General features: G+C 47.0%; 1 protein-coding gene across 1 annotated transcript in view; it reads left to right on the forward strand.

Annotated features, from left to right (window-relative positions):
* The first annotated feature begins 608 nt into the window (after nt 1-608).
* SIN3A (SIN3 transcription regulator family member A) overlaps nt 609-17956 on the forward strand; it is a 29659-nt gene continuing 12311 nt past the window's right edge. Inside the window, exons 1-10 of the mRNA XM_062501130.1 lie at nt 609-806; nt 6985-7205; nt 8633-8809; nt 10280-10386; nt 10879-11161; nt 13052-13303; nt 13982-14134; nt 14964-15122; nt 16327-16416; nt 17807-17925. Coding sequence (XP_062357114.1) covers nt 7017-7205; nt 8633-8809; nt 10280-10386; nt 10879-11161; nt 13052-13303; nt 13982-14134; nt 14964-15122; nt 16327-16416; nt 17807-17925 — 1529 coding nt within the window. The 5' untranslated portion in view covers nt 609-806; nt 6985-7016. The remainder of the gene's footprint in view (nt 807-6984; nt 7206-8632; nt 8810-10279; nt 10387-10878; nt 11162-13051; nt 13304-13981; nt 14135-14963; nt 15123-16326; nt 16417-17806; nt 17926-17956) is intronic.

A 17956-nucleotide genomic window follows, 5' to 3' on the forward strand; every position in this document is an offset into this window, starting at 1 on the left:
CCGCTTCGAGGTAAGGAAGAGCGGGGCGGCGGGGACGGGAGGCCGCCGGGCCCGGGGCCGGCCCCCTCCGGCGACCCGTAGGGGGCGGGGCCCGGCTCCGGTGCGGCGGAGGCGCGGGGTTGGGGACGGTGCGGGGGGGGGGGGGGGGCGGTCGGTGCCCGCGGCGCGGCTCGGCTCCCCGGGGAACACCGGCCCGCGCGGGCGGGCGACCGCGCGTCCTCCCGCCCCGCCCCGCCCCGCCGGGGTGTCCCGGCCCCGGCATGGCGGGAGCGGCGGGCGGAGCGTGCGGCGGCCGCTGGGCGCGCTGCGATCCGGGCGCCGCCGCCTCTTTCCCCCGCCCCTCCGCCCGCCCTCCGCCCGGTGCCGCTCCCGGGCTGCGGCGGGACCGCCCACGGCAGCGCTCCCCCGCATCGCACGGCCCCGGTACCGGCCGCACCGCGCGCCGGAGCCGCCGCCGGGGCTCCCGCCCGCCCGGGGGGGGGCGTTCCGAGAGCCAGGGAGTTGGGCGGGGAGGGGGGGGCGGGAAGTGCGGTGCTGCTCCGGTGTCGGTGTTGAGCTAACTTCCCGGCGGATCTGCCATGAAATCGCTTTGCCGGGCCGTCCCCGTCCCCCATCCCCCGCAACGCCGAGGTCCCGCTGGGGGATCGCCGAGGGTTCCCCCGTCGCTTTTCGCAGTTTTCCAGCTCCGCAGCACAGCTCTCCGGAAGGACCTGTTGGAGCGACGCGTAGATAGATGGAAACCCGAGAGCTGCTCGTGCACCCATTAATTTTCCGGCGATTTTGATCTGCTCGTCTTCCTTGCATTGGTATTTCATCCCCTTTTTTTTCAATTCTTCAGGCTGTTGTACATCCCTAAAAACTACTTTAGGGTTGTTTGTTCGATTTTTTATTTTATAGCAGGAGGCTGGTGGAGTTCAGGTGGCTGTAAAAGTATCACCGTGCTTTGTGCCTGCTTAACTAAATCCTGCTTTTTCTGCCTTTTACTGGCCTGGGTTCCGAATGAATTTTAACTGTCGATATTTGTGTGAATAACACGTATGTTCAGATAGAAGTTATGTCCCTGAAGAAATCTATTTGTTAGGACCACTGAAATGGAACAAAACAAGTTGTATGAGCTCTATTTTAAACTAATTATCAAAAGCATCTCCAGCTGTGCATGGATTTTCAGTCTCCCACGCTGTCCAGAAGAATCTAAACCTGTTCTGTGTGTAAAAGTGTAGCTTAAGGCTGACATAACACTTCATGTTTCTCTTTTAACTTGCTGCTTTTAGTTTTGCTGAAAGGTGTGGGATCGGTAAACAAATGGGAAATGCCCAACTTAATTCAGTACAGCTGTATCTGCACTGGCCATTTTCCACTCCTAACTTTAATTACTTAAATTATGCAATCATTTAAAATAATACCGTTTCAGAAAAGTAAACGTTACTATACAGGAGTAACCATATAGTACAGTATTTTAAATTAAAATGGCATTGTGTTTTAATATATTAATTTTAAAGCATCTGTAAAACTTTGTTCATCACATAAAGTGCCTCGGCAGCCTGTTGTCAGTCTGTGCTGGATCTCCAAGGACAGAAAACTGCTTTTTAAGGTTTTGAAACCACTTTTTATTTTTTTTTTCCTGCTGAGGTAGAGGTATCAGTTTTTTACATGGGTGCGCTCTTTGCGAAAGGAAATCATGCTTTCTCCCCCCAAAGTATCTTATCCTCATCCCTCCCACCTTCTGCTTCTGGTGAGGACACGTGGTCTCAGCATGAATTTGTTTGAGATGCTGCAACGTAATCGTTCATCCAAAAAATCAGCTTTTATTCGCTCAAGTCTGGGGGAAACTCTGGCTGATTCAGGCTGGTTTTGTGAGCAGTGTGGGGAAGGGGGGATGCCTTCCCCCTGGCCCCAGCCTGGATTGCCAGGGGAGCCCTCTGCACAGGCTCCTGGCACGTGTGACTCTTGGGGCTGGGAGCATCGTGTTGGAATTGGCAGGCGGATCATTTATGTTTCCAGGATTTACAAATCATTTTCTGTCCAGATTGCTGTTCTGTACTTCTCCAGCATTGGAAAGCTTTTATGGCTGTTGGAGCTGGAGCAGAAAAGAGCCTGGTAATAGCTGTCACTTTAGCCTGGGGTGCGCTTTTGGGACCGTGCTACTGTTTTCCAACCCTGCTGGGTCTTTCCTTTATTCATCTAGATAAATAAAATATTTCTGATCATTGTCCTTGTGTGTGGCGTAGGTGCAGTCAGGGAATGGGGCGAAACAATGCTCTGAGCTCTGTAGAGGATGTTTTTGGATCATGTCTGTGTGGTGGGATTTCTGGCAAAGCAGGGATCTGTGCCTCAGTGACTTGTCACCCATTTGGATGAGTGGGGTGTTTTTGTGTCTCATCTGCCTCTTGGTGAGCACTGACATGGTGTCACCCTGCAGAAAACTCTCCCAACTGCTCCCAAAGCTTCAGGTCGTGCTTTTCCAGCACCTTTTTACCAAGGTGAAAAGTTTGGAATGATGCTCTGGTCCTGGATGTGCCTTTCTGTAGTGTGGCCAAGGGGTTATCCCCGTGCTGCAGGTGGGGGATCCGGGCTGTGTGGCACCATAAAAACAAAAGTGTAGCAGTGACTGCTGAACAAGCTGGGTCATGTTCTGGAAGTCGTGTGGCTGGGTTAGCAGCGCTGCCAGAACCTGAGGCGGCTCCTTTCCAGCAGGCATTGCCATGTGCTCCTCCATAATCCTATGTGGGATGTGTCCCGCAGGACATCCATCACTGTTCCGGGAGCAGAGTTGAGACTTATGTTTGCTGCTCTTAGCTTTTGAGTCCTCTCTCCCTCAAAAGAAAACCTTTTAAAAAGCCCTCACGTGTGTTAAACAAATCCTCTACGACTCTGCAATTTCCCTGAATTTTTTCAGCGGGACCAAAATCCTCACTGGTGAAGGTGGTGTTTATCCACAAGTGTGTTGGGTTTCCAACAGGTGTTGAGACAACGCACCTTCCCAATTTGCTTTCTTCCTAGTCTCTATTTGGCTTTTTCTTTTAACTTTACCAGCTGATCTCTGATGCCAGAAGACCCTTCTTATCTGGTGGGAAAACCTGCAAGAGAAATAATGGATATTTTTGGGATATTATATGATAGAATGCTGGGGAGCGGAGCTGCCACACCTGGGCTCCTGTGCCTCTGTTGCTGTTATGAGATGGAGCATAGCTTTTCTTAATTTTTCCTTTGCTTTACCAGATGAGGATCCTGTGTGTGTGTGTCTGCCTGATGCATCCTGCCGGGTGAGCTGGAAGGTGGCACAGGTGGGAAGATCCAAAGGTGTGTTCCCATGCAGCATCCTTTTCCTACACTAAAAACTTCAGCGAAAAAAATCCCAATAGTTTTCATCCTCCCCTGGACGGAATGAAGTGTGTTCCTTTTAAGGAGTTAAAAAGTAGTTTGGGTAGAAATGCTGCTGGGGAAAGGGAATTCAATTCTTGACTTGGTCTGCTCAGGTGGAGCTAAGATCTCCTACATGCATCCTGTTACTGCTTTTAACAAAGGAAAGTACCTGAATTTTGTGACTTACTTTCAGTGCCTGCTGTATTTTGAGGGCTTTTCAGCCCCCAAATTAAGGTTGTTGCATTTTGAATTGGGGCTCTGTAAATCTACACTTCAAAGTCCATGAGGGGATGCCAGAGATGTGTGCTGCATTTCTGAGGTGACGACATAAGCGTAGTATTGTTTGTACCGTGGAGGGAAAAACGCTTTTGCAAACCTTTGATGTTGTATGCTTATTCTCAAAATACCTTTCCCTTAGCTGGGCTTTACCATCATTAAGGAAAAATCAGTTGTTACTGAGGCTGGAAGTGGGTGGAATTGCCCCTTTGAGCAGCACACTTTGGCTGAATCAGTTCAAAATGACGTGGCTTGTCTTGGGTTTCATCTCGCTGCTCCTTCCTCAGCTTTTTGGTGGGCTGTAGGAGGGGTAGAACTTGCTGCACAACAGATCTCTCCATCTTTTGAACAGAGGAGATGGGTGGGAGATGCCAGGTCAAGATTAGCAGGACTTCAGTGAGGGAATGAATGCACTTTTGGACCATTCAGCATCCTTTTGCAGGATGCAGACCAGTCACTGTTGTGGTGCTGGTTTGCTTTCCCCTCTCTCTAGAGTTGGGGTCGTGGTGGTGGGTGCAGAGTTACCATCACTGTCTCTGTCTAGGTACAGCAGAGCTTTGAGATTATCTCTCTGCTAGGATTAATAAATCTTGTCACTTAGCAGCCTTCATTAAGGGCTGGTTTGCTGTGAGGCACTTTTACTCACTGGATTGCAGACCCTTGGTAGGGGTTCGTATGGTGTTATCTGGAAAAATTGACTTGTGCTATTGACTATTACCTATATATTGACTATATATGTGTACACACCCATATATAATACAGAATTTCACAGTTGAAGCAGGTCCAGTGCTTGGATAAAAGCAGAGTCCAAGCTCAGCTGGTGAAAGTGATGGGAATTCAGAGGGAAGGTGAACGTACATGAGCTTTAATTTTTGCTTCGCAGAAGTTTTAATACCTAGATTTTTGGAAGATTGTACACTTGTCCTGCAAGAATCGAGGACTTCAAAAAATGACGTTCATGCTGCTGGTGTGTGTGTGGTGATGGATCCTTGGTGCTGTCATGATTCCCGTAGCCTCACAGGCCAAGAATTTTTGTTCCTTCATGGGGAAAAGTCTTCTCAGACAGCCTAAGGTGGCATTTTAATCCTCATAAGAGCACGTGAGGCTTCCAGCAGCCATCTTCTTACCTGAAACAGCCTCTGCTTTAGAGGGTGCTAAGTACATCTGAAGCGGTGAGCGTGGAGTGTTGCTTTGGGGAATGAAACCCAAGGGTGGGACTCTGGACAGCCACCACACCATGTGGATGACAAGGGTGAGGGGAGAGCCTGGGAGATCAAAAGCAAGTGGCAGGACTGACTGAGGGACCAATGTTTAGAGCAGAAGGGTATCCAAGTTGGGGGGTAGGTTGTAAATAGCTGCCACCAAAGCTTTGCCCACACTTTACTCATGCACTCAGCCATTGTCATGCAAAATCCAGGCCAGCTCTGCTCTGGGTGGATGGTGTGGGGTCAGATTTACTGTTTAGTCCCAGCCTTATTAGCATAAAGCAATGTTTTTGCAAAGCTTAAGGTCTGTGCCTGGGAGAAGTAGCTTCATGTTAACCTTCCTTGCTCTTCATTTATCAGCAGAGACCAGTTGGAAAAACAACCAGTGCAGGCACCATTAGAAGAGTGAGCTCCTGGAGTGTGTTCCTCTGCTTGCTGAGTGTGTGCTGGGGGTCAGGTTACTTAGGGTTTGTAACTTGCAATTAAGATGCAGTTGACGAGCTTTCCCTTTACTTGGAGCAAGGAGTTCTCCTCTGCTTCCTGTCTGTGACCTGCCAGGTGATTTGGGGTTCAACTTGAAGAGTAACTTCAAAAATAAATTAACTCATCTTCCTTGTTGTCCTATGCTCTCCAAGTGAAAGGAGGAACTAATAGAGAGAATTTATATTGGATACTGGGAAGAAACTTTTTTCCTGTTGAGGGTGGGGAGGTCCTGGTACAGCTTGCCCAGAGAAGCTGTGGCTGCCCTATCCCTGGAAGTGCCCAAGGCCAGGCTAAACGGGGCTTGGAGCACCCTGGGACAGGTCCCTGCCCATGGCAGGGGTGAATGAAATGAAATGAAATCTTTCCAAGTATCTTCTATGTTTTAAGTCATAGAGGGGGAAATCTGCACTTCTGTCCTGCTGATTCCTGTTTCCATATTTGACGTGAGATGTTAGTTAATGATCTTTGGGTTATTTGATCAATGACAGATTTAGACTGTGAAGAGCTGTCCTGACTTGGTAGATGGGGATTGGCTCAGTTGGCCCTTGTACCATTATTCTGGGGGAACATCATTCCCTCTCATTTATCTATGTGCTTGCCTTACCAGTAATTGTGTCTTGACCGCACTGAACTGAAAAGGCCTTGCTTTGGAGAGATCCTGAAGCAGAAGAGCGTGGTTTCACTGTTTTCTGTCCTTCAAGCATCTTAACAGGCTGCCTGTGCTTTTGATAAACAGCAGATTACATCTCGAGGATGGCAATAACTATCAATGGACAGAACACAGTGCTGGAATTTGCTTGCAGTAAAGAGTACTGGGGGGACTAGCTGAATCCAACAGAGCCAGGAATTCATGGCTCGTTTTGGAGTGGGACAGTCGCAGAATGGCCTGTTGGATTCAAAGTGAAATCAGGTTGCAGAAAAGCAGCGTGAGGTTGGGCAGGAACATGAAGAAAAATACAGGGGAGTAAGTGAAGGAGCTGCTGATCTGTGCTTCCTGTCAGGCAAGAAGGAATGCAGCTTCTGAGTAGGGACAGGGTGCTTGCAGGACCACCGGTGTGGCATGTGGTATCCAGAATACTCCTGGTGTAGCAGACCAATGGCTTTCTCTAAAGTTACACATGAAATGTGTTCAGTACACATGTATTAAATGCAGAATGCTTTGGGGCTTTGTAAGTGACTTCAGACTCTGATTCTGCATCCTGCTTTTTTGCCCATGTTTTAAAGCACCTCTCGCAGCTGTCATCCTACCTGGACTGTCCAAGAGGTTTGTTTTTTTTTTCTGCTGTCAGTATAAATGGTGTGTAGGTAACACATCCTCCACCAGTCTGTTGTGTTCAAACACCACGTTGACGAGCTTGGCATCGCTCAGGTTCTGTATGTGCTTCAGTTAGCAACATCCTTTAGGTGAGACTGAAGAAATCATTAATTTCCAAGTTACTACAACAATAAAGCTGTACTTTTTGTGGCGAGATACTGTTGCGTGTTTTATGCTGAAAGCTAAGTCGTTAATTCCACTTTCCCATCTCAAGAGATCAGCCAGAAACTCACCCAAGCTGCTGGCGGAGCTCTCCGCATCACCCGTGCTGCGGGACGGGAGCACCGGCTCAATTCCCATTGATAATAACCTATTATCAACAACCGTTCCCCTTCCCCCTAGGTTTTGTGGTGCTTCCCGAGCATGAGTTCAGCATGAAGCGACGATTGGATGAGCAGGAGTCACCCGTGTACGCGTCGCAGCAGAGACGTCTCACCAGCAGCGCCGAGGCTTTCCCTCACCAGCACCGCGTGCTCGCCCCGGCCCCGCCGGTCTATGAGGCGGTGTCCGAGACCATGCAGTCGGCCACGGGGATCCAGTACTCTGTAACTCCCAGCTACCAGGTGTGTACACGTGCTCAGCCTTCAGCTCTCTGGCCGGCCAGCTCTGCGCTGTGGCGCCGTAGAGTTCTGTGTTTGACGCAAAGTTTTGTTTTGGTAGCTGAGATTTCCTTTAAAAAAACGGATGTGTGTCTCGTCGTCAGTGCTTGTTTTCTTGGGTTCGTTCATGAGCCAGCGTTGGCTTTCTTGAAAACAAGTCTTCTAATGATTCTCTCAGACCGTGGTCTCTGAAGCACAGAGTCAAGTTTGTGGAGGGTTTTTCCTCCATTTTTCAGTTTTTCTGCAGGAAAAGTTTTGCTGTTGTAAAAGTTACATGGTATCTTGGGTGATCTTAAGCTTAACAGACTAGATCAGCATTTAGATTGAAGACTTTCAGGAAAATTGAAATGTTTCGGAGAACATTACCCCAGAGTCATTAGGTGGCACTCTTCCCTCTCTTGCCTCCTTTACAAGGAGATGGCAGTTGGGAACAGGGAATAAAAAAATACCGTTTTAAGAGTACACTGGAGATAGCCTTTCCCTGCTCCTTCACTGACAGCTGTTCGTGGGATATTTGTCTTTGCCACATTTCTGGCATGTTTAGTCTTCCACGCCTGTGTTGCTGGTGAGCTGCTCTCCCTGTCTAGTGCCTGATTTTACACACAACTTCATCCTTGCTTCTGCAGAAAGGATATTCACGCTGATAGTGGCAGCCACAGAGCTGAAGAGCTGCAGGCAGACCTTTGCAGGGGCTGGAAGAGACTGTTGGTACTGGCAGTCCTTCCTAAAAAGAACTAAAAAAGATGGAGCAGCAGGCAAACCTTACTCTGTTCATGAGGACTAAATTAAGTGTGTCCCATCTAAAAGAGGCTTGAATGGAAAACTGGGTTTGTGAAAATGATTTTCCAAATTGAAACTTTCCTGGTTTACAATATGAAGAAGTCCCAAAAGTGCATGCTTTCCGTTCTTTCCCTGGTTTTCTAGGGGAAATACCAAGGTGGGTTTTCCCCTGAGCCTGCTGATGCCAGAGCCACAATTTCACTTCCAGCACCCAAACTGAATTATGAAGAATGCAGCAGCCCATAAAGATTAATTCACTGCGATTATTACTTGTGACATGTAAGGAGAAAACCTTGAAAAGGGAATGGAGAGAACCTTGACTCTCGCCAGATTAAAAATTCCGTTTTGCCCTCCTTTTTCAGATCTTTATGTCAGGGGACACACCGGACAGCCAAAGAGCTTGCAACCTGTGTTTGGCATGTGTTTGCAGGGAGGGCTTCGCTGCATTCGTAGGACGGGATGAGGGTTGTTGAGTAAAGCCGTTAGCAGCCGCGGCCAAAGCTCAAACCAGCTGTGTTCTACTCCCTTGGCTGTATCTCTGGCCGGGAAGCCTGGGAGGCTCTGCGCTCCCTGCCACGAGGCCGTGCCTGACGTGCTGTTTGCCTTGGCAGGTGTCGGCCGTGCCGCAGAGCTCGGGCAGCCACGGGCCGGCCATCGCCGCCGTGCACGGTGGCCACCACCACCCCGCGCCCGTGCAGCCCCACGGCAGCCAGGTGGTGCCCAGCCACACGCACCCCACGCCCCCGGCCGTACCCGTGCAGGGCCAGCAGCAGTTCCAGAGGCTCAAGGTAAATGCCAGCAGCTGCCTGATGGCAGCCATCCTCTCCCAAAATTCCTTCTGCGGCCATGTCCCTCTTTCTATCCATTTTTATCCCTCCTTTCCTCTCCTCCCTCCTTTCCTCTCCTCCCTCCTTTCCTCTCCTCTCTCCTGTCCTCCACATGTTTGGGAATCTGTTGAATGCAGAAATGGACTTCTCTTCCTGCTGAAGCTCTGTTGTTTCACATACCATAATAAAAAGAAATTGGACTCGTCAGGAAAAGATTTGTGGCAGGGAGGGAAATGAAAAATGTATTGCTTAGAGTATTTGGATGAATGGGTTAAATTGCCAAAACATTTGGTGCTTTTCTGAACACATGGCATATGTGGGTGGATGTGTGGGAGTAATTTGGGAGTAAGGAAGGCTCTATTCTCAGATTATGTGCTGCAAAACCCTTAAACAAAGAGAAAAGTCCACCAAAAATAACCCCTCGAAGTTGCTACATTTGGAGAAGGCACATACATATAAACTGATGCCTGTTTCAGCTTCTTCCAAATACGGTGTGAGTCTTTTCCAGTTTTGGTGGAAACCAAACCTTTCCTTTTGCTGAATGTGGGAAACTTCATTTCTGCAAACTTCTGAAAGCCAAAAAAAAAAAAAAAACAAGAGTATTTCTTCCTCATGGTGAAATCCATGGAAAATCCTTTACTGGTGCAAGGTTGGGGCTGTACATGAGTCTTCCTTCTGTTGCTGTAGCTTAATTTCAGACTAAAGAGAGGTCCCATGAGTGGCTCTTGCAGCTGCTGAGTGTGTGGCCAGGCTGCTGGAGGCACAGGGACCCAGAGCTCTTGCTTTAGGACATGGCTGTTCTTCCAGTACCTCTGAAAATTGGCTGTTGCTACACGAATCATGAACCTCTTGCTGCTTGAGGTGTAAAACAATCTGCCGCCCACAGTTGCCATTTTCAAAGCCCTTCTATGTCGAACTGAAAATGTCTGGCTTTTTGAGAGAAGTGCAAGCGTGTACCTGGCAGACATCTACTACACTGAATATGTCATTTCCACTTTCTGCTTATTCTTAGACTTCCATAATAATTTCCACAGATGAATGCAGGAAAAATACTTAGTCTAGTTGTGTTTATCCTAGCAGTCACTTCAGTGATGGTAAATTCGGAGTGTGTTGGGTTTTGGTGTTGTGTTGTTTTTGGTTTTTTTTCTTATTCTGAGTAATTCTGCTGATCTGTGTTGATTTTTTTTTTTTTCCCCTTTTGATCTCTTTTTGGTACCGTTTTATCTTGTGGGCCAGGAGTGGGGAGTGAGCACCTCTTACTCAAACAGTGCTGGTAGTACACTAACTAGGCTCATGAGCTTTTTTGCACCTTAATTCCCTGCCCAGGCTCAGGGCTAAAAGCTGTGTTTTCAAATAATGAGTGTTTTACAGAACAATGGGAGGTGAAATCAAATCTTCTCTGCCAATATAACCTGTCTGGTCTGTCTCCAGGTGGAGGATGCATTGTCCTATCTTGATCAGGTGAAGCTACAATTTGGTAGTCAACCACAGGTCTACAATGACTTCTTGGATATTATGAAGGAATTTAAATCTCAAAGGTAACAAGCTGCATTTTGCTTCTTCCTTCCAGGTTAGAAAAAGTGTGTGTAGACATGGGAGCATGGGGCAGGAGTTGAATTCTGTCCTTTGTGTGCAGAATAACACGCCTGGACAATGATGTAAAGGCAGTTGTGTGCTGTATTTTCTGACTATGCAATGCATCCCTTCATTTATACTAAATCTCTGCTTAGAGTGGGAGTTCACAAGTTCAGCCTTGACAACTGATTCATCTGGCTGTCTGGTTGTCTGCCCATTAATAATGGTCAGACTTGGGACTGGATCTCGTGGATATAAAACGCTGTCTGGGCTATAAAATAATGCTAATGTCCCTCTTGAGTCCAGCAGTGTGTTTATAGGACTCAGTTTTGCATTGTTTCATAGGTTAGAGGTGATAAGGGAAGAAAATCTAGGGGAAGATTGCTGTGTGGAGAGCCTTGTCCCACTGAAATGTCCCAGAGGATGGTGACATTGTGATCTTATTCCTTCCTCAGCATCGACACTCCAGGGGTGATCAGCCGTGTGTCGCAGCTCTTCAAGGGCCATCCAGACTTGATCATGGGTTTCAACACCTTCCTGCCACCTGGCTACAAGATTGAGGTGCAGACCAACGACATGGTGAACGTGACAACCCCGGGGCAGGTTCACCAGATCCCCACCCACGGGTTGCAGCCCCAGCCGCAGCCGCAGCCGCCGCATCCGTCACAGCCTTCGGCGCAGTCAACCCCGACACCAGCACAGCCTGCACCACAGCCCACACCTGCCAAAATCAGCAAGGTGAGAGAGAGCCTTTGGGTGACCTGCACTGCGAGCACAGGGATGCTGCCTGCAGCTGAAGCTGGTGTGGAGCTAGAGAGTGAAAAATTAACTTCCATGCTGCTTTTCCGTAGTATTTGTGAACCTTCATGTGTTCCCCTTCTGCTGCTGGATTAGTTTCTCATTTTCAAACTTGAAGATGCAGTCGTAGTTAATTTGACAGCAATTCAAACAAGCTTTCCAAAACATTAAGGGTTTGGAAAAGCCTCCTTGCTGGCAGTGGGGAACTGAAAGACAGAGCATCTGGTAAATGGCACACACATTATTCAAGAAGTAATCCAGCAACCCTAGGGAAAAGGTTCCCAGTTAAAGCACTGAGCACGCATTATCTGCCTGCTTTTTTGTATATTGTCTTAGACCTAAAGGCCCAAGAATTGCCCATAAAACAGAAGTTGTGATAAAGATACTCTTTTTGGTGTGAAAGTGTTTGTGTCAATGCTTGAGGCAATTAAGCTTTTAGGAAACCTTCCATTTGTTATTTGGTGGATTCTGCATTGCTTGAAGTCTTGTTTTGAGATTGAATGGTTTTTGTAGAGGGGTCTGGTTCAGCTGTCAGCTGGAAGGGTTCAGGAGTTATTGGCAATTTCTGAAGTGCAAGTGTTTAGCAAGATGACCCCTGATGTTGCCTGTAGGTATTGGTGTGTGTGCCCAAAACAGAGACCTTGCAAAGCAAATCTGACTGTGGTTTAGATATAACCCAGATGCTACTGTCCAAAAGATGTATTTTATGTGAAACAGAATGAGATAATAGATATTCAGGGAGATTACTCCAGATAAAATATTGTGTATTTTAGCCTCAAAACGCAAAAATATTTCGGAGGCTTAAGGAGAGAATCTCCAAAGTTTCAAGGGTTAATCCCTAAACTGTTAGATAGCAATTGCCTGGAAAAGCTAAAGGAAAAGGTAACATGCAGTTAAAAAGCAGCAGGATTTAAAATGAGGCAGTTAACTGATCTCTGGACAAACATTGTTGGGACATGCAGCTTCCTGCTCAGAAATGGCAAACAAAAACATGTGAAAGATTTTACGAAAGATTTGCCAAACTGGACACTGCAGATCATTCCAGAATGAACTTGCCTGTGCCAGATTTCAAGGATTTTTTTCTGAAGAAGTACATGCTCCAGTAAATTTGTAGCAGTCTCCTTTTTAACACCATGAGATAAGTTGTTTTCTCCCCGTCAGCCTGCAAAACGTTGAACAATCTTTGCTGAAACTTTAAAATGGGACAGGCTAGACAGTGAGGTAAGATGTCCCTACCAGGCAGATAAAGCAGTAGCTGAGCAAGGCAGGACCTTGTAACAGGATATTTATGGCCATCCTAAGACAGTTATTTACATTCTCAGTCCTGAAAACTCTATGTAATACAAGTTTTGAAATGTAAAAACATGAGGGGAATAAATACTTCCATTTCCATTTAAAATTGCCACCTCAAAATCGAATTTTCACCTGGCTATTCGATGTCCATTGAGGGTATTCAAAATAATTACTCCCTGCCTGCTTTTTGTCTCAAGAAACGCCGGTTTTCCCTTGCCACTGCCTTTATACATCCCACTGTTCTTTATTAGTGCCAAAGTGACTTGCAGTGTTGGAGGCAGCCATACCTATGCATTTTGGCTCTGTTAAGTTTTTGAGGCAGTTGGTGTCTCTTGTCAGGTTTCAGTCCAAAGCAATTAGCAAGGGAAAACCATCTTAACAACAACTGCTTGAATTGCCCAGGCATTTTGTCTCCCTGATGCCATTGAGTCTCTGCTGGCCCACTAAATATCTATCTGTCCTTAAGTGGCTTAAAAATGCCTTTATCCCGAGCAGGAGGGGTCTGCTGCTTGCTAACACGGCTTGTGTTCTCCCCAGCCATCGCAGTTGCAGGCTCATACTCCTGCCAGCCAGCAAACGCCGCCGATCCCGCCGTATGCGTCGCCACGCTCGCCGCCGGTCCAACCTCACACGCCTGTGACAATCTCTCTGGGCACCACACCATCCCTGCAGAACAATCAGCCCGTGGAGTTCAATCACGCCATCAACTATGTCAACAAGATCAAGAATCGGTTCCAGGGACAGCCAGATATCTACAAAGCCTTCCTGGAGATTCTCCACACGTATCAGGTGAGCATCGGGAACGTGAATTTGTGTCTGCGTGTGGTTATTTCTCTTGCTCAGTTTTGGAGGGGTGTCCAAAACTTGCATTCGGGTCTTCTGCTGTACTAGCAGTGGCTAGCAGATAATTATAGACTGGTTTGGATTGGAAGGGCCTTAAAGATCATCTAGTCCAACCCTTTGCCATAGGCTGGGGTTCCTTTCACTACGTCAGCTTGCTCCAAGCCCCATCCAGCCTGGTCCTGAATTCTGCTTGAACTAAGCAGAAGTCTGGCAGTTTAAAAAGATTACGTAGCAGTATGAAGTAATAGATGTCAATCCATCATCTTTGTTTGGAAGTGTCTGAAATGCTTGTTTAAAAACTGGATTTGGCATTTTTCTGTGAGTATGTGTCAGGATGAGGCAATGTGGTTGTAGGCTCTATGTTAAAAGCAAAGAAATCACTTCTTTGGTCAGTGTCCTGCTGTTCCAGGGCCTGTTGGACATTTAGGATGTATTCATGCTATATAGAAGTATAGATATTTAGAATATATGGGAGTCATACTATTAATATAGTATGATGCTTTACGTAAGGAGCTGAGACTTTCCTGTTTCATTATTTCTATCACAGAAAGTCAGTTTATTTTTTCTTTGTCACCTGAATAGTTTGTGCACCCTTTCTTCTGACACTTCTCTTTCCTCTGGCAGAAAGAGCAGCGTAATGCCAAGGAAGCAGGAGGGAACTACACGCCAGCTCTGACAGAGCAGGAGGTCTATGCCCAGGTGGCTCGTCTCTTCAAGAACCAGGAGGATCTGCTCTCAGAATTTGGGCAATTCCTGCCTGATGCCAACAGCTCTGTGGTGAGTACCCTTGGAGAAAGGATGAAATACCTTGGGCAGTGTTCAGAAAAATGTGCTTTTGCTTTTGTTGCTTTCTTGGGGTGTAGGAAGGGGGTCAAGGGGATTAGGCTGGGTTCTCTGGCTATAACTTGTCTCTTAAATAACTTTTATATTTCAAATGCAATTCCTTTGCTTAAGGGGGTTGTTTGAAGTCAGTGTTGTAACTGCAGTAAAATCCACTGGTCATCTAGAGGTAGGAGGAGCAGCAGACCCCCTAGGACTGCTGCATTCAGCTTTGGGGTCCCCAGCACAGGAAGGACTGGCAGAGCAAGTCCAGAGGTCGTCACCAAGATGATCAGAGGGATGAAGCACATCTCCTGTGAGGAAAGCCTGAGAGAATTAGGGTTGTTCTGCCTGGAAAAGAGAAGGCTCAGGGGTCACCTAATTATGGCCTTCCAGTACCTGGAGAGAGAGAGAGACTCTTTACAAGGCCATAGAATGACAGGACAAAGAGGAATGGTTTCAAGGCCATGGAATGACAGGACAAGGGAGAGTGGTTTAAAACTGAGAGAGAGTAGGTTTAGATTAGATATTAGAAAAAAATTCTTCCCTGTGAGGGTGGTGAGACTACCACAGGCTACCCTGAGAAGCTGTGGCTGCCCCATCTCTGGAGGTTTTCAAGGGCAGGTCAGATGGAGCTCTGAGCAACTTGTAATAGTGAAAGTCATCCCTGACAATGGCATGGCATTGGAACTGAAGGATCTTAAAGGTGCCTTCCAACCCAGACCATTGTGTGACATTCTGTGTGGAACCTAGCCCTAATGGTTTTCTGGGTTTTTCTCTGAACAAGCTGTTAAGTAAGACAACTGCAGAGAAAGTGGAATCAGTCAGGAATGACCACGGAGGCACAGTGAAGAAGCCACAGCTCAACAACAAGCAGCAGAGACCCAACCAGAATGGCTGCCAGATCCGAAGGCACTCGGGCACTGGAGCAACCCCTCCAGTGAAGGTAAGAACCTGCGCTGCTCCTCGTTTGTCCCAGGAGGCTGGGGCAGAGCAGGATGTGTTTTCCAAGTCCTTGTGATATCTGTGGCACGGGCTGAAGCTTGAGAGCATGGAAAATAATGTTTGTCTTTAAACCTTCCAGAAGTCCTTGTTTCCAAGCACAAGTCTTTGCTTCTGATTTTTTGCAAATCAGTGCTGGTATCTGTTCCCGAGGGTGGGACATAGTTCCTTTAGTGGCTTGGGGAAACACAGTTTTCATCACTTTATCAGAAAGATGTTGTTTTCTTAGCAGTGTTTAATGAGGGGGAGTTGTGGGGTGTGGAGACAAAAGTCTCAGTAATGGCCATAGAATAAATTTGTCCAGTATTTGTAGCAAATGTTCGTAAGGCATATAGGAAAAGAAGCTGAGGTGTGCCTGAAAGCTTTGTTGTAGTGGAACTTGGAGCAGATGCAGTAGAATCATGTTTGCTCATCTTTCCTGTGATAAAGCTTTTAATACAATGATAAATGATTATTCTCTCAGCAGAGTTTGCCCTTTTTGACACATGATTTGTGAGAGCACTGAGGCTTTGTAGTGCAACAGAAATTGTTGCCAGGTGGCTTGGTGTTTGTGCATGAAGGATAAATTTGCCTGCTGTTTTTGAAGCCGGTATATCTTCCTTTGTCATGAAAAGCATTAGCAGGCATAACTGTACCATTTAAGTCCCCTTCTGCCCTTTCTCCTCCTCTTTAAATGGAGGGCACCAAAATAAAGCACATTTTGGCGGCAACTTTCAGCTTTTCTGAGGGAGGGGAAAAGAAAGCACCTTACAGTAGAATGTAAGAGTGAGAAAAAATGTCATTCTGGGGAGGTGTAAGACTTGCAGAACTGGATGAGTGGTAGGAAAATCATTTCTTCTGGCAGTTTTCCAAACTAGTTATCAGAGTAAGATATGCCTTGGTGTGATGGAGACAATCAGCTAGTTGCAGGAAAGGGTGCAACAGTGTATTACAAATATTTGGAATGGCATGCTACTTATTAACATTCAGTAAATTAACTTGTAGCACATGTTTTAATAGACATTTCCTTGGAAAAAGCCACCTTTCCTTCAATGGGAAGCACATGGTAGGGTCAGGGAGCTGGCGCTCATGCCTGATAGATAATCAAATTGTCTCAACTTGCTGAACACCCCTTTTATTTTTAATTACCTTTCTTTTCTTGATAACAGAAGAAACCAAAGCTGCTTGGCTTGAAAGACCAGTCTTTGGCTGAAGCCAGCAAACATGGTGTGGGGACAGAATCTCTCTTCTTTGAGAAGGTGAGAGGCAGGATGCAGATATTGCATGTCCTTGATGTATGTCCTTCCTGTGTACACATCTGGATTTCTATCACAGTGAAGTCTGCGAGGTTTATACCACCCTGATAACATTTCCTTGCTTGACCTCAGATGTACCCTGGGACCGCTAAATCAGATCCATTGAATTTTAAAAATATTGGTGATACTTCTTAGACACGTCTTTTCCCCAAAGCACCTTCTCCAGCTTTCCACCTGCTGCTGCTGCAATTTATCTGAGGGAATGGGAATTTTTTCCTGTAACCCACACTCCAAATTGTTTTCCCCTTTATAAAATCCCCGTGCAGCTGATGATGTGCGTGGCGTGTCTTGCTGTGTCAGCACAGCTTGTAGCCATCTACGGCCAGCTGGCTGCAGTGGGGGAGCTCAGTTTACAAAGAACCTGGTTCATATTTACATTGGCCTGGGTTTTTTTTAAATTTCACCTCAGAGATTAATGTAATTAATTGCACAGTTGTTACCTGTTGCTGGTTTAGCACACAGATCAAGTGAAAGAGATATGGAATGTTTCCAAGTGGTACCTTGGTGTCTTCTCTGAGATGTCCATTCAGTGCCTTATAGCTCAGAGAGGAGTATGGAACGAACTTAAAACCATCCTTTTAAGCAATATTCACACACTGATGACAGTCTTGGTTGCTCCCTGCTGATATGGTGAATTCTGCAGCGTGATGGGAACCAGCTAATGGTAACTGGGAACCAATTTATTGCTTGGAGGATGTGTAGGTGTTAACATGAGTAAACCTAGAAATCCCCGCTGTGGACTTATAACCATAATGATGAATAACTTAACAATGATAGAGCTCAGTCTGATGTGTAGATCCAGCTGTTCTTGTGGGAAGGGTAATGGTATCGGGATGAATAGTTTGCCTTCCTTATTCTCTGAAGGTCTGGGTTACAGAAGGAGGGTTGTCTGTGAGAATCCAAGCTGGAAGCAGGCAGAGGCTGGAGAGGAGTTACCCAGGGCATGGGTCTCATACCTCCCACTCCCTCCTTGAAATACCCTCTGGAGTTGAAAAGCAGCTTGGGTGGCTTTATGGTGCTGATGTTGTCCATGATTCCAGTGTTTTGTAATCCAGCTGTTACAGGAGCTTTGAAGGAATTCGTTCTTCACTTGCAACTCCTTTCTTAAAATAATGGCTCAGCGCTGACATTGCAGGGGATCCCAGCATGGGGTGGCTCCCATCAGTACCAGTTTGTCTGGCCCTGTGTACAGAGCAAGTTCCCTCTGTTCAACTCACTTACAGATTTGTGTGCCTCAGTGGGAAACACAGTGTCAAGTCCAGGTCTCCTGGACCTCCCCCTGCTTAGCATCACCCTGACAGCTCCTCTTTTCCCCTCACCTCCTCTCCCTCAGGTGCGTAAAGCTCTGCGTAGCACGGAAGCATACGAGAACTTCCTGCGCTGCCTGGTTATTTTCAACCAGGAGGTGATCTCCCGGGCCGAGCTCGTGCAGCTGGTTTCTCCATTCCTGGGGTAAGTGCAGGCCCTTTCCTGCTCTGTTTTT

This window comes from Cinclus cinclus, chromosome 13 (genome assembly GCF_963662255.1).
Source record: "Cinclus cinclus chromosome 13, bCinCin1.1, whole genome shotgun sequence".
In the NCBI taxonomy this organism is placed as follows: domain Eukaryota; kingdom Metazoa; phylum Chordata; class Aves; order Passeriformes; family Cinclidae; genus Cinclus; species Cinclus cinclus.